This window comes from Oncorhynchus masou, chromosome 18 (assembly GCF_036934945.1).
Source record: "Oncorhynchus masou masou isolate Uvic2021 chromosome 18, UVic_Omas_1.1, whole genome shotgun sequence".
NCBI classification, from domain to species: domain Eukaryota; kingdom Metazoa; phylum Chordata; class Actinopteri; order Salmoniformes; family Salmonidae; genus Oncorhynchus; species Oncorhynchus masou.
This window is the reverse complement of record NC_088229.1, coordinates 32678134-32691621: the sequence shown is the minus strand read 5'-3', so window position 1 is coordinate 32691621 and position 13488 is coordinate 32678134. Positions and strand designations below refer to the sequence as shown.

General features: G+C 42.9%; 1 protein-coding gene across 1 annotated transcript in view; it reads left to right on the top strand.

The window, feature by feature from the left end:
- The window catches only part of LOC135504436 (neurotensin receptor type 1-like), a 50528-nt gene extending 37416 nt beyond the window's left edge, over positions 1-13112 (top strand). The window contains exons 3-4 of the mRNA XM_064923040.1: positions 10776-10857; positions 12094-13112. Coding sequence (XP_064779112.1) covers positions 10776-10857; positions 12094-12343 — 332 coding nt within the window. The 3' untranslated portion in view covers positions 12344-13112. The remainder of the gene's footprint in view (positions 1-10775; positions 10858-12093) is intronic.
- The last annotated feature ends 376 nt before the right edge of the window (positions 13113-13488 follow it).

The following is a 13488-nucleotide window of genomic DNA, read 5'->3' as shown; positions in this document are numbered from 1 at the left end:
AGGCGAGAGGAGTGCCCCCACAGAAGGACCTGAGTCCTCACTGCCTTGGGGACAAACAACCGATTGGCAGGGCCTCCTTTAGGGTCCGGTTCGCTAGCTTGAGCACGTCTCACGGTATCCTCAACTTGCCACGAGATCGGAGCCACAATCTTAGCAGCAGGAAGGACAGGCATGTCCGTGTCATCTCGAATGGCAGGAGCGTAGACTCGGGACAGGGCATCCGGTTTGAGATTCTTCGACCCGGGCCGATAGGTGAGGATAAACTGGAATCGATTGAAGAAAAGAGACCATCTAGCTTGTCTAGAGTTCAATCGCTTCGCCTGCTGGATATACTCCAGATTTTTGTGGTCCGTAAGCACTTGAAACGGGTGAGAAGCCCCCTCGAGCCAGTGTCTCCATTCCTTCAATGCCATCTTAACCGCTAGGAGTTCACGATCCCCCACATCGTAGTTCCTCTCAGTCGGGGTAAGCCGGTGTGAGAAGAAAGCGCATGGATGAAGCTTCTTGTCTTCACCCCTCTGAGACAGGACAGCTCCAACACCAACCTCTGATGCGTCTACCTCCACCACAAATGGTTCATCCGTAGTCGGTAGTATCAGGATGGGAGCAGAGAGGATGCGCTGCTTGAGTCCTTGGAAGGCCGTCTCAGCTTCTCTTCCCCAAAAAAACCTTGCATTGCCACCTTTGGTTGAAGCTGAGAGAGGAGCTGCCACCAAACTGAAGTTCTTGATGAACTTGCGGTAAAAGTTTGTGAAGCCCAGGAAACGCTGAACATCCTTAACGGATTTGGGGGTGGGCCAATCCGCTACCGCCCCTACCTTCCTAGGGTCCATTTGGACTCGACCGGGTTCCACTACAAATCCCAGGAATTGTACTCGGGATGAATGGAATTCACATTTTTCCGGCTTAACGTACAGATGGCTGTCCAGGAGGCGTTTGAGTACTTGTCTGACATGCTTAGTGTGTTCTTGAAGGGAGCTCGAAAAGATGAGGATGTCATCCAAGTAAACGAACACAAATATGTTAAGCATATCCCTAAGCACATCGTTTATGAGCGCTTGGAACACCGCTGGGGCGTTGGTCAGGCCGAAGGGCATCACCAAGTATTCATAGTGACCAGTAGGCGTGTTGAAAGCGGTCTTCCACTCGTCACCAGGTCTGATCCGCACAAGATGGTATGCGTTCCGCAGGTCAAGCTTAGTGAAAACAACTGCTTCCTGGAGCAGCTCGAAGGCTGTGGCCATAAGGGGTAGCGGGTAACGGTTACGGACGGTTATGTCATTGAGTCCCCGGTAGTCGATGCAAGGACGTAATCCACCATCTTTCTTGGCCACAAAGAAAAACCCTGCTCCCGCCGGGGAGGTAGATGGACGCATGAGACCTGCTTCCAGAGAGTCCTTGATGTAGGTATCCATAGCAGCTCGTTCGGGTGGAGATAGGGAAAAGATCCGACCCTGGGGGGCAAGTGCCCGGAAACAGGTCGATGGGGCAATCGTAAGATCTATGGGGTGGTAGCATGGTGGCCCTCTGTTTGCTAAACACCAGTTTGAGGTCATGGTAACACTCGGAACTCGGGTCAGGTCGATGGATTCTAAAGACTCGGGAGTAGAACTCGGGGAATTCTGGAAAATACAAGTAGCTTGGCACGTAGGACCCCACTGCTTGATAGTGCCCACAGACCAGTCGATGTGAGGGTTATGGCTGTGAAGCCAGGGGTATCCAAGGACGAGAGGGAACTCGGAACAGGAGATCAAATGAAAGTTCATCAATTCCTGGTGTTGTGAAACTGAAAGTCTCAAGGAGGTAGTGACATGAGTGACAAGTCCAGATCCCAAAGGGCTTCCATCCAATGTAGTAACCCTCATGGGGTCACTTAGAGGTTCAGAGGAACGCCATTCTCCTTCGCCCAGACACCATCCATGAAGTTACCTGCGGCTCCAGAGTCTACCAAGGCTTGAAGGTGAAGCTTGTGGTTGTCCCAGGAGAGGGTGACTGGAATGAGCAGACGGGAGTTGGACGGATGGGAGGAGGTTATGTTTCCCGTTACAGTTCCCCCCGGTCTGTACGGGACAGAGCGTTTCCCTGGAGCCCGGGACACGTGGAACGGAAATGGCCCGGTTTGCCGCAATATAGACAGCGTCGCTCCCTCATCCGGCGGTCTCTCTCAGCCTGGGAGATGCGTCCAATCTGCATGGGTTCCGGTGGAGCCAGCGATGATAAAGGTGGGGACTCGGAGCTGGGACTGATAGGAGCTAGAGGTCTACGGTTGAGTTCTCTCTCTCTCAGACGCTGGTCAATGCGTGAGGCCAACTTGATCAGGGACTCGAGATTGTCCGGTGGTTCCCGAGTGGCCAGTTCATCTTGGATAGTGTCGGAAAGGCCTTTCCGAAAGCACACCGTGAGCGCCTCGTTGTTCCAGCCACTCGCTGCTGCCACCGTGCGGAACTGGATGGCATAGTCCGTCACACTGCGCCAACCTTGATGGAGAGTCAGGAGCTGTTTGGCTGAGTCAGAACCACTGCTTGGGCCTTGAAACACTCGTTTGAATTCCTCAGCAAAGGCAGAGTAGCTGGCACAGCAGGAACTATGGGCATCCCACACAGCAGTAGCCCAGGCCAGGGCTTTTTCCGACAGCAGGGTGATGATATATGCGATCTTAGACCGGTCGGTGGGAAACGACGAGGGTTGCAGCTCAAAGGAGAGAGAACATTGAGTGAGAAACCCTTTACAAGCACTTGGATCACCTGAGAACCGTTGGGGAGGTGGAAGACGAGGTTCAGCCAGGGGGTTAACTGCCATGGGTACGTGAACTTGAGGTACTGGGACGGGAACTGTTGCCGGGGTAAGTCGATCAGATATTTGCTTAATGGAAGTCAGCATCTCCGACAGAAGATGAGAATGTCTAGCCATTAAGGCCTCTTGCTGAACCAGGGCGGCTTTGTGGCGTTGGACAGTCTCCTGGTGGTGGGACAGCGTGGCAAAAGGTCCTGGGAACTGGCTGCCTCTGGGTTCATTTTTGGCTCTGTGTTTCTGTCAGGACCCGGTTTCGAACCTGGGTCTCCGGAGTGAGAAACAATCACTTAACCAACTGAGCCACGAATAGACAGCAGAACCCAGAAGATGAGGCAGACACAGCAGTACTTAAGACGGTGTATTTAATAAAGAAAAAAGAAGTCCTAAAATACAAAAAATGGCAAATCCAAAAGGTGGTAGGTAAAACACAAAAAGACCTCAAAAGAAACTCACCAAAAATAAACAAAAACAAAAAACAGAATACCACAAGAACGTCACCCGGAATCGACAAGAGCACACAGAACACTAGGGCAGGGTGCTAACATACAAACACAGAGCACAGAACTGAGGGAAACAAAGGGTTTAAATACAATCAGGGGAAACGAGACACAGGTGCAAATAATAATGGGGATCAAGGGAAAAACATAGGGACAAAAAGCACAATGGGGGCATCTACTGACCAAAACCCGGAACAACCCTGGCCAAATCCTGACAGATACAGGTAGTCTACATAATTAAATGATTATAGATCAGAGCAAGAATATACAGTACCGATCAAATGTTTGGACACATCTACTCATTCAAGGGTTTTTCTTTATTTTTACAATTTTCTACATTGTAGAATAATAGTCAAGACATAAAGTATAAAATAACACATGGAATCATGTAATAACAAAGTGTTAAACAAATCAAAATATATATTATAATTGAGATTCTTCAAAGTAGCCACCCTTTGCCTTGATGACAGCTTGGCATTCTCTCAACCATCTTCATGAGGAATGCTTTTCAAACAGTCTTTAAGGAGTTCCCACATATGCCGAGCACTTGTTGGCTGCTTTTCCTTCACATCTCGATTGGGTTGAGGTTGGGTGATTGTGGAGGCCAGGTCATCTTCCTTTATTATTTTCCCCTAGCCCTACCACCCCTCCCCTAACAACAACACTTAGGCTTCTACTTCCAGCTTATACTGTACATACTATTGTACATTTTATGGACACAATGTATTTTACAATAGTTATATTTTGTTTGTTTTTAATTCCGTCCTTCAGCTACGTACAGTGCCTTGCAAAAGTATTCATCCCCATTGCAGTTTTTCCTATTTTGTTGCATTACTACCTGCATTTTAAATTGATTTTTATTTGGATTTCATATAATGAACATACACAAAAAGTCCACATTTGTGAAGTGAAAATTAATAACTTGTTTAAAAAAAAAAGGTGGAAAAGTGGTGCGTGCATGTGTATTCACCCCCTTTGCTATGAAGACCCTAAATAAGATCCGGTGCAACCAATTACCTTTAGAAGTCACATAATTAGTTAAATCAAGTCCACTTGCATCCAATCTAAGTGTCACATGATCTGTCACATGATCTCAGTATATATACATCTGTTCTGAAAGACCCCAGTGTCTGCATCACCACTAAGCAAGAGGCACCACCAAGCAAGCGGCACCATAAAGACCACCATTAAATCTATTATAAAAAAATGGAAAGAATATGGCACCACAACAAACTGCTAAGAGAGGGCCATCCACCAAAACTCACAGACTAGGCAAGGAGGGCATTAATCAGAGAGGCAACAAATAGACCAAAGATAACCCTGAGCTGCAAAGCTCCAGATTGGAGTATCTGTCCGTAGGAACACTTTAAGCCGTACACTGCACAGAGCTGGGCTTTACAGAAGAGTGGCAAGAAACAAGCCATTGCTTAAAAAATAAATATGCAAACACGTTTGGTGTTTGCCAAAAGGCATGTGGGAGACTCCCCAAACATATGGAAGAAGTTACTCTGATCAGATGAGACTAAAATGTAGCTTTTTGGCCATCAAGGAAAATGTTATGTCTGGCGCAAACCCAATACCTCTCATCACCCCGAGATCCCATCCCCACAGTGAAGCATGGTGGTGGCAGATGGGGATGTTTTTCATCAACAGGGACTGGGAAACTGGTCAGAATTGAAGGAGTGATGGATGGCGCTAAATATTTTTGTTAGTTGCATGTATGACAACTCCACCAGTCTTATTTATGATATAATTGACAAAGATTATACCTTTTTATAAAATAATGTATAGATTTCTATTTTTTTGTTGATCAATTAGTATATTTGAGTTTAACCATAATATTTGCTGTATTATTTGTTCTTGTCTTTTGTCTTTTCTGGTGGATTAAACTGAAATTGCAACCAACTTCCTATCACTTGTTTTAAAAAATAGTGATGATTTCAATAAAAAAGAATGCAAGTGAGATATTGTAATCTGAATAAAGGGAAAAAGGCAATTCTTGAACATGGGGTGAGACATTCTTACTAATCTACCTGAGAACCAGTTTGGATTTAAGAATGACTGAAGCCTTTTGTGAGAGATCTAATGCTTTAATATTTAATCATTTCTTCCCCCGGAATTCATATTCATTATATAAATAGGCCTGTTTAATTCTGTCTTGCTTGCCGTTCCAAATCAAATGTAATATTTTTTAGCTCATATCATAAAATAACAGGTCGCTAGGTGTAGGCAAGGCCACAAGCAAATAGGTAAACTGGGATACGACTAAAGAGTGAATCAGGGTGATTCTTTTTCTTCACAAATAGACAGGTATTTTTCTTTCCATCATAGCAAGATCTTATCTATTTTTTGTAAATTTCTATTAAAATGTATTGTTGTGATAATTTCTTTTGGGATATGAATACCGAGTATATCCACATCACCGTCAGACCATTTTATTGGTAAACTACACGCTAATGTAAAAGTTGTCGTCTTTTTTTGTGATCCAATACGTAATATAGTACACTACGAGACACTCTGAGGCTGTTCAGGGATCCAAATTGTGGATTTAAAATAAAACATGAACCATCAGCGTACAATGACACCTTTTGTTTTTAAGCCCTGGATTTCTAGTCCCTTGATATTGTTGTTGGGTCTGATTTTAATAGCTAAGATTTTCATGGCCATAATAAATAGATATGCCAAAAGTGGACAACCTTGTTTTACTCCTCTTTGACAGTTTAATACTTTCGGAGAAAAAGCGATCATTTACTATTTTACAACTTGAGTTACTATAGATAACTTTAACCCATTGTATAAGATTTTCTCCAAAATGTATATATTTCAGGCATTTATACATTATATAAATTCCAGTCGTACTTTATCAAAAGCCTTTTCAAAGTCCACTATGAACACCAGGCCTGGTTTCCCAAATTTCTCATTGTGTTCTAATACTTGTCTTATATTATCTCCAATGTAGAATATTTTTTTTGCCGGGATTTTTTTTTTGTCAAACTGCAGTCAATTATGGATCATCATGTCACCAGAATCAGACCCTCAAGATTTATTGGAAAGGAGCATCAAGATCACCGTGCACTTTCACCGCACTGTGAAATTCATAAGTTATTTAATCTGTAGCCTAATAAACTGCATGGTTTCCCTAGTCGTAGTGGGAGGACCACACAACATATCATTGCGTGACTCCAAGTTTGCTTCGATATGATGGTCATCATATCAATAGTTGCGCATAAAGGCGTTTCTATTACAAATCTCGCATAGTTAATTTTACCGACACAGAAAGATCCCACCATGTCGAACGAAGGAATTATATTTCTGCATTTATAAAATTGTACCGAAACGTCCTATTTCCATCCCAGCTGTCATTATTTATTTTTTTCTAAGTTATGACTTTACTCACCTAAAAACTGTGGATGGAAATGTGGTTAATGAAGTACCAAAAAGGAGAATAGTATCTCACAGCTTTCTCCATCTGCTGTGGCTAGTTGGGTAGACACATGGCCAAAGTCTTCAAAGGACAAGTTAACCTCCTTCAACTCCTGATTACCATAATAATAGGATGGTGTTGTTTCTTTATGCCTGGCGTCAGGCTGTCAGCATTATTAGCTCAATGCCTCCTCCTCCTAGAGGGGAAGACGGACGGACGCCACTCAGTGATTACATGCACTTGAAACAGTAGTGGACCATAATCATCAGCCTCTGTCCTCTTAGTGAACTAGCTCCCACTGATAAATACAGGCAAAGGGAATATTTCTGAAAAACTGCCATATAGTAGTAGGACAAGGCCATTACTGTTGGCACTTAACCTCAGTGACAGCACTCAGAGTCCCACTCAAACTGATGCAACTGGCTTGTTTTGGTAACAGACATTAACCTCCCCTGAACACACTAGCTCATGCCTGTCACTCTGGCCTCTGATCACAATCATGACAGGAAAAATGGAAAGACCCCTTCTTAATTGAATGGCAATCACAAAGTGGAACTAAGTGGATTTAATGTGTGTGTATGAGCGCGTTCAGAAATGAACCAACCCTGGAGAAAATCAGAGACTTTAATCACTGTGACAGTATTATCCAGTCTGTCCGAGCTGAGTCACTGAGAAATGACTGTTTTACTCTTTCATGTTTATTTGCTCTGTGTTAATGTTTAAGTGTGTGTCTTTGCCCACCTGCTGCTTCGTGTGGCTAACGGCTGGATGGTGGAGTTAAATAGACTTTGATCAGAGCCACAGTGGAGCTCCACATGGAGACAGACAGCGCTCTGACTCACAAAACTACAGCGAGATGCCCTTTCTTCCCGCTCTATCATCTCTTTCATGAGCTAATGAGCCAACATGATATCACATGCCATTTGTAAAGGTAAGACAATGAAACCTGCAGCTTTCATAGACTAGAAGCACTCTTAGCTGAACTCTGTATTGTAGACTTTCCAGGGGAATGTGTCTCGCAAGGAATTCCACCACTGACCCAATGGATAAAATTCCATACAGTCCATCATAGTTCCTGTAACAACTGATTGTCCATTGTGAAAGCATATGTGCAGACATGCAAGTTTGCTAATTAGACACAGGTTTGTTACCTTGACCATAAGATAAAGACCCACATACACAGAAACAGACTGGGTTTACACATCCATATCTGTATACTACTGTATATTCTGTGAACTTGATAGCACTGCTAGCTGATAATCCTAACAGTTATCACAATTTAATTCATCCTCTGAGATTCAAGTTTTGTAATTTTCCTCGCTATTAGATCATCAAGGACAATAAAACAAATATATGAATTGGAAAGACATGTTAATTGTGATTTACAGATACAATAAGCTTGACCATAATAAGGCTCCAGCATCTCTAATCATCCTTTATGGTCCATGACTAAAGCCAGGGCTCTGATTTAACCAGGGTATGTCACTGACACTGCCTAATGGACACCCATCTGAGGTAACGTTTCAACCCTTGCAAATATCCAATTAAAATAGTTTAATTATTTTTTAATTTGGACCCCAGATCAGCGCTCGCTTAAACTAATCTTGGCACTGAGAACCAATTCTCATGTGTGACATCACATCTGTCACAAGAGACTAATAAAAAAAGCAAACTTGATTTTAAAATGTAAAGTAATTTTGTATAGGGACAAACTTTTCTGCTCTGTTTCACACAAATGTTTAACTGCTTCCACGGACCACAACAGGGTGGTCATTGTGTGGGTGTCTAGACTGAGGAAGAGAGATTGCCTTGGACTAAGAGCAGGAGTGAAACCGCCAGCCTGTAATGTACTCATCATGACAAAATGTGACCGACAGAAAAACAAATGTAAAGAAGAAACAAAGGATGTCTCCATGAAACTGATGTACTCCCACAGCGCAGAGACACATTGAAGACTATGGAAAAGGACAAATTCACACATCATGGTTATCACGTCTACTCCCGCTCCTTCCCTCCAGCGTTTGACATCGCCGGAATACTAACCCCCGGTCCTGGGATCCATCATTACGCACACCTGCACGTCCTCATCAGACACACCTGGACTCCATTACCTCACTTATTACCACCCCTATAGCTGGCACTCCCTTAGGTTCTTTCCCCAGTCAGTATTGTTCCTGTGTTTATGCGTAGACACTAGTGTTATGTTGTCTCGTTCCAAGTTTGTTGTTTTATTAAATGTTTCATCTGCTTCTCGACTCTTAGCATCTCCGTTACAACGGTGGTTATCAATAAATATCATGGATCACGGAATCTGTTCAATTTCTGAATTGACTCAAATTCCAAGGGACAATGGTCTGATTATGAGAAAAAGTTGTGTTGAATTGCATTGAACATACTTGGTAATTTGTTAGACCTTTGCTGGCTATCATCACATTAGAAAGAATGTTCTGTTCAAAGAGACCATTACAAAGTACACAGACGCTCCCTTTTTAAAACCTCCATCAATAAAATGTAGTCTTTGACCACACCACACACACCCACGTCAATGTCCCAGTTTAGGCCCATGTCCTACAGTACCTGGATAGGGAAGATGAGGCAGGTGATCCCTATAGCCCTACAGTCCCTGACAAACTTGAGGAAGGGGTCGAAACGGAAAAAGAGCTGGGTGATGATGAAGTCGGCCCCGGCGTCCACTTTTTCCCTCAGTCTCAGGTCCTCGTCGTAGCTCTCCGTGGCCAGTGGGGTAGCCTGCCCCAATGAAAGGGTTTTAATACTCAATTTGTGTGTGTTTGAGTTTATATAGATCACATTTGTGACCCGTTTCCGGATGAATCCCGGAATATGTTCCTGTATCTTAGCATCTGCTTCATCGGACCACTTCCATATTGAGCGCATCACTGGTACTTCCTGCTAGAGTTTTTGCTTGTAAGCAGGAATCAGGAGGATAGAGTTATGGTCGGATTTGCCAAAGGGAGGGCAAGGGAGAGCCTTGTATGTGTTTCAGTGCGTAAAGATCTAGCATGGTGTCATGCTGACATGCTGGTAAAAACAGAATATTTCAGGTCCCGTTGATAGAATAGTCTAGAACAGAGGTCATCCAGTTTGTTCTCTAGTGACTGTATGATAGAACGGAGGGTAGAGGCAGTTTATTTGCTTGCCAACATAGTCCCGTCAGGATACCGTCTCCACTGCCTCTCTTGCGCCGTCGCTTCCTCCTTCAAGTCCTGGGATTAGGGCCTGGTCCGTAATAAACACGTTGAAGTAGAAATTGTCATCCAAATCAAGGTTAGTGATCTCTTTTCTGATGTCCAAAAGCTGTTTTTGGTTGGCAGAGATATTATGTACAAAAACAGTTAAGATCAGCGTCGGAAAATAGCTGAATTGGTCAGGAGTCTGTAAAATGGCTGCTATCCACTGCAGCGCCATCTCACCCTGTAACAATTAAGCTAATTCATCTTTGGTTTATTTAGTAGAATGTCAAATACCTACAGCGCGGTTCCCCAACTGGCGGTCCGCGACCTGTGTGTGGCCCCCCAAGTTTTTAGAGCCTTTTTAAATGTATTTTCATTTCAACCACCGGGAAATCAGCAATTTTTATTGAAAAAATCTGTATTCCCACGCATAATTTGAGAGAAGTGATCGTATACAAATGTGAGCAAGGTTCGAAATGATTTTGTTTTAGTTAAACATCTGTTTGGGCTTCTTGCGGTCAATTTGCAGTCTACAAACTATTTGTAATTATGTTGCGAGCTCCCGACTATCTGCTCAAGAGAAAATTGTCCCGCGGCTGAATCTATTTGATGATCCCTGACCTATAGTATACTGCTAATTTACTGTACTGCTATTGTAACTGTGAAAGCAATGTTTGTTTTAGACCCACTGCACCTAATTCAACTGTGCAGGCTTTGATCATGTGTAACCCTGATGACAGAGATTCACACTCTGGTTTTGTCCCAAATGGCTTCCAATCACTATAGTGCACCATATAAGGGTTAGGGTACCATTTCAGATGTCTCTGCCTGAATAGTATAACATGACTTTACATCTCTCTCTCTCGGCAGGGGCTGTGGTTGTTGCCTTTGTGGTGTGCTATCTACCGTATTATGTACGGCGCCTCATGTACTGTTACGCAGAGTTCACAGAGTGAGTAACATGCAGACATTTCAATGGGTACACATACCAGTAAATACGTGTTTTGTATACTTCATTTCATACAAAGTACACACACATTGGTTGACTGGTCAGAGAGTCATCCATCAGAGCAGGGTGACAGACGGGAGCTCAGCCACCCTTTCAGAGTAGATAGCTAAATAAAGCTAATTTAAATCAGGGAGATCTAAGTCTTTCTCTCGCCAATGTCCAAACGATCGCCTGACTACTATCAATATATGTTTTTTTAATTGAACCAAATGCACACCATTGAGTAAGTGATTGCAGAAGGGAGTTTAAAGCTAAGGAAGCACGTCCCAGAAAGGATTAAAATAAAACGTCACAGATGGAGAAGGTGGTTGTGTGATTATATATATATATATATATACATACATACTGAGTGTACAAAACATTAGGCATGCTTTACTAATATTGAGTTGCACCACCTTTTGCCCACAGAACAGCCTCAATTCGTCAGGCATGGACTCTACAAGGTGTCGAAAACGTTCCACAGGGATGCTGGCCTATGTTGACTCCAATGCTTCCCACAGTTGTATCAAGTTGGCTGGATGTCCTTTGGGTAGTGGACCATTCTTGGTACACACGGGAAACTGTTGAGTGTGAAAAACCCAGCAGCATTGCAGTTCTTGACACACACAAACCAGTGTGCCTGGCACCTACTACCATGCCCAGTTCAAAGGCACTTAAATATTTTGTCTTGCCCGCTCACCCTCTGAACGGCACACATAAACAATCCATGTCTCAATTGTCTCAAGGCTTAAAAATCCTTCTTTAACCTGTCTTCTCTCCTTCACCTACACTGATTGGAGTGGATTTGACAGGTGACATCAATAAGGGATTATAGCTTTCACCTGGTCAGTTTGTCATGGAAAGAGCAGGTGTTCCTTATGTTTTGTACACTTGGCGTGTAAGCCTTCTGTAAACAAGGTTTCCCATCTGACATTCTTCAATGGTTTACTTCACCCCTCTATCATCTGAGACCTAATGCTCAATTTAAACACATTTGTCTTGGAGAGGACAGTAGAAGTACATTTTGTTAACAGTTGTGGTTAATAAAGAGGAAAACTATGGGCAAACAATTATTTAAATTTACAATGACACATGAATTGGCATACATGTTGGTGATATGAAGCTTTTCAGTATTGCATCAGTCAATGAAAACCACTGATTGTTCCTCCCTGTGCTCCCCTCCCTCCACCTCCCCGACAGGGAAGGGTATGATTACTACCACTACTTCTTCATGGTGACCAACGTCCTCTTCTATGTGAGCTCAGCCATCAACCCAGTCCTCTACAACCTGGTCTCAGCCAACTACCGGGAGATCTTCTTAAACACGCTCCGCTGCCTCTGCCTACCATGTCGTCGCAAGAAACAGAGACGTCCTCTGACCAGACACTCCATCAGCATCTGCAGTAACCACACCTTCTCCTCCAACATCATCAAGGAGACCGTCTACTGACCACGACAGAACCACACCCCTGATAACATTCCATTTCAGAACTGCAATCTATGTATTCTAGTACTCGGCAGGACTAAATATGGGCTTGATGGGGACTCTGGCACTTTGAATCACTGACATGTTGTACTACATAGGCTACACACACAGAACATATCCAAAATGTGATATTGGTATGATTAATAGAAAGAAAGAAAGATTAAGTGTTGGATGTAATAGTCTTTAACGCTGTAAATAATGTAACATCTATGTACATTCAGATTTTTATAGAACTATCAATGCTACTCGGTTTTAACCACACAGTAGTTTATAAAATTATACTATGACGATCAGAACACTTTGAAGTAGGAGGCAAAAAGCTTTACGCTGTGACAGCAACCAGGAAGTGACTTCCCCTCAGTTTTTGAACATTGTAAGCTTTTTAATTGGTCTTCAATGGGAAAAAACTAGGAGCAATGGTGTTTCAAGGGCAAAAACATAATAAAAGGCATCTGGCAGAAGTAAATTCATCCACATACACAAATATGTGTATATATTTATCTTTAATGCGTTTTCACTAATTTTATGTAATAATCGTAAAGCCAGTGCATAAGATTAGGGGATATGACGCTGCAGTAAAGTGGAAGGGGCGGTGTTATCCAACTCTTTTTTTGAGATACAGAGAATGGTGATCAAATGAACCACCATTTCTTATCTGCTGAGGAACTAATGCCTGGAAAGAGTATTGATAAAAACAAAATGTCTGGTCATTAAAAAAATTAAATGCTCTGCCTGAACTGTGAATGTTAATGAAAGACTGAGAGAATATGTAATATTGTGAAGAGGAGCAACAGATAGCAGTTACAGTTCATGGATTATCTGCTGTGGGGTTGAGCCCTATAGGCTGTTCTAGTATGCCAACTCCTGACCAATTACAGCAACACAGTTGAAGTCAGAAGTTTACATACACCTTAGCCAAATACATTTCAACTCAGTTTTTCACAATTCCTGACATTTAAATCCTAGTTAAAATTCCCTTTCTTAGGTCAGTTAGGATCACCACTTTATTATAAGAATGTGAAATGTCAGAATAATAGTAGAGATTTATTTCATCTTTTATTTCTTTCATCACATCCCCAGTGGGTCAGAAGTTTACATACACTCAATTA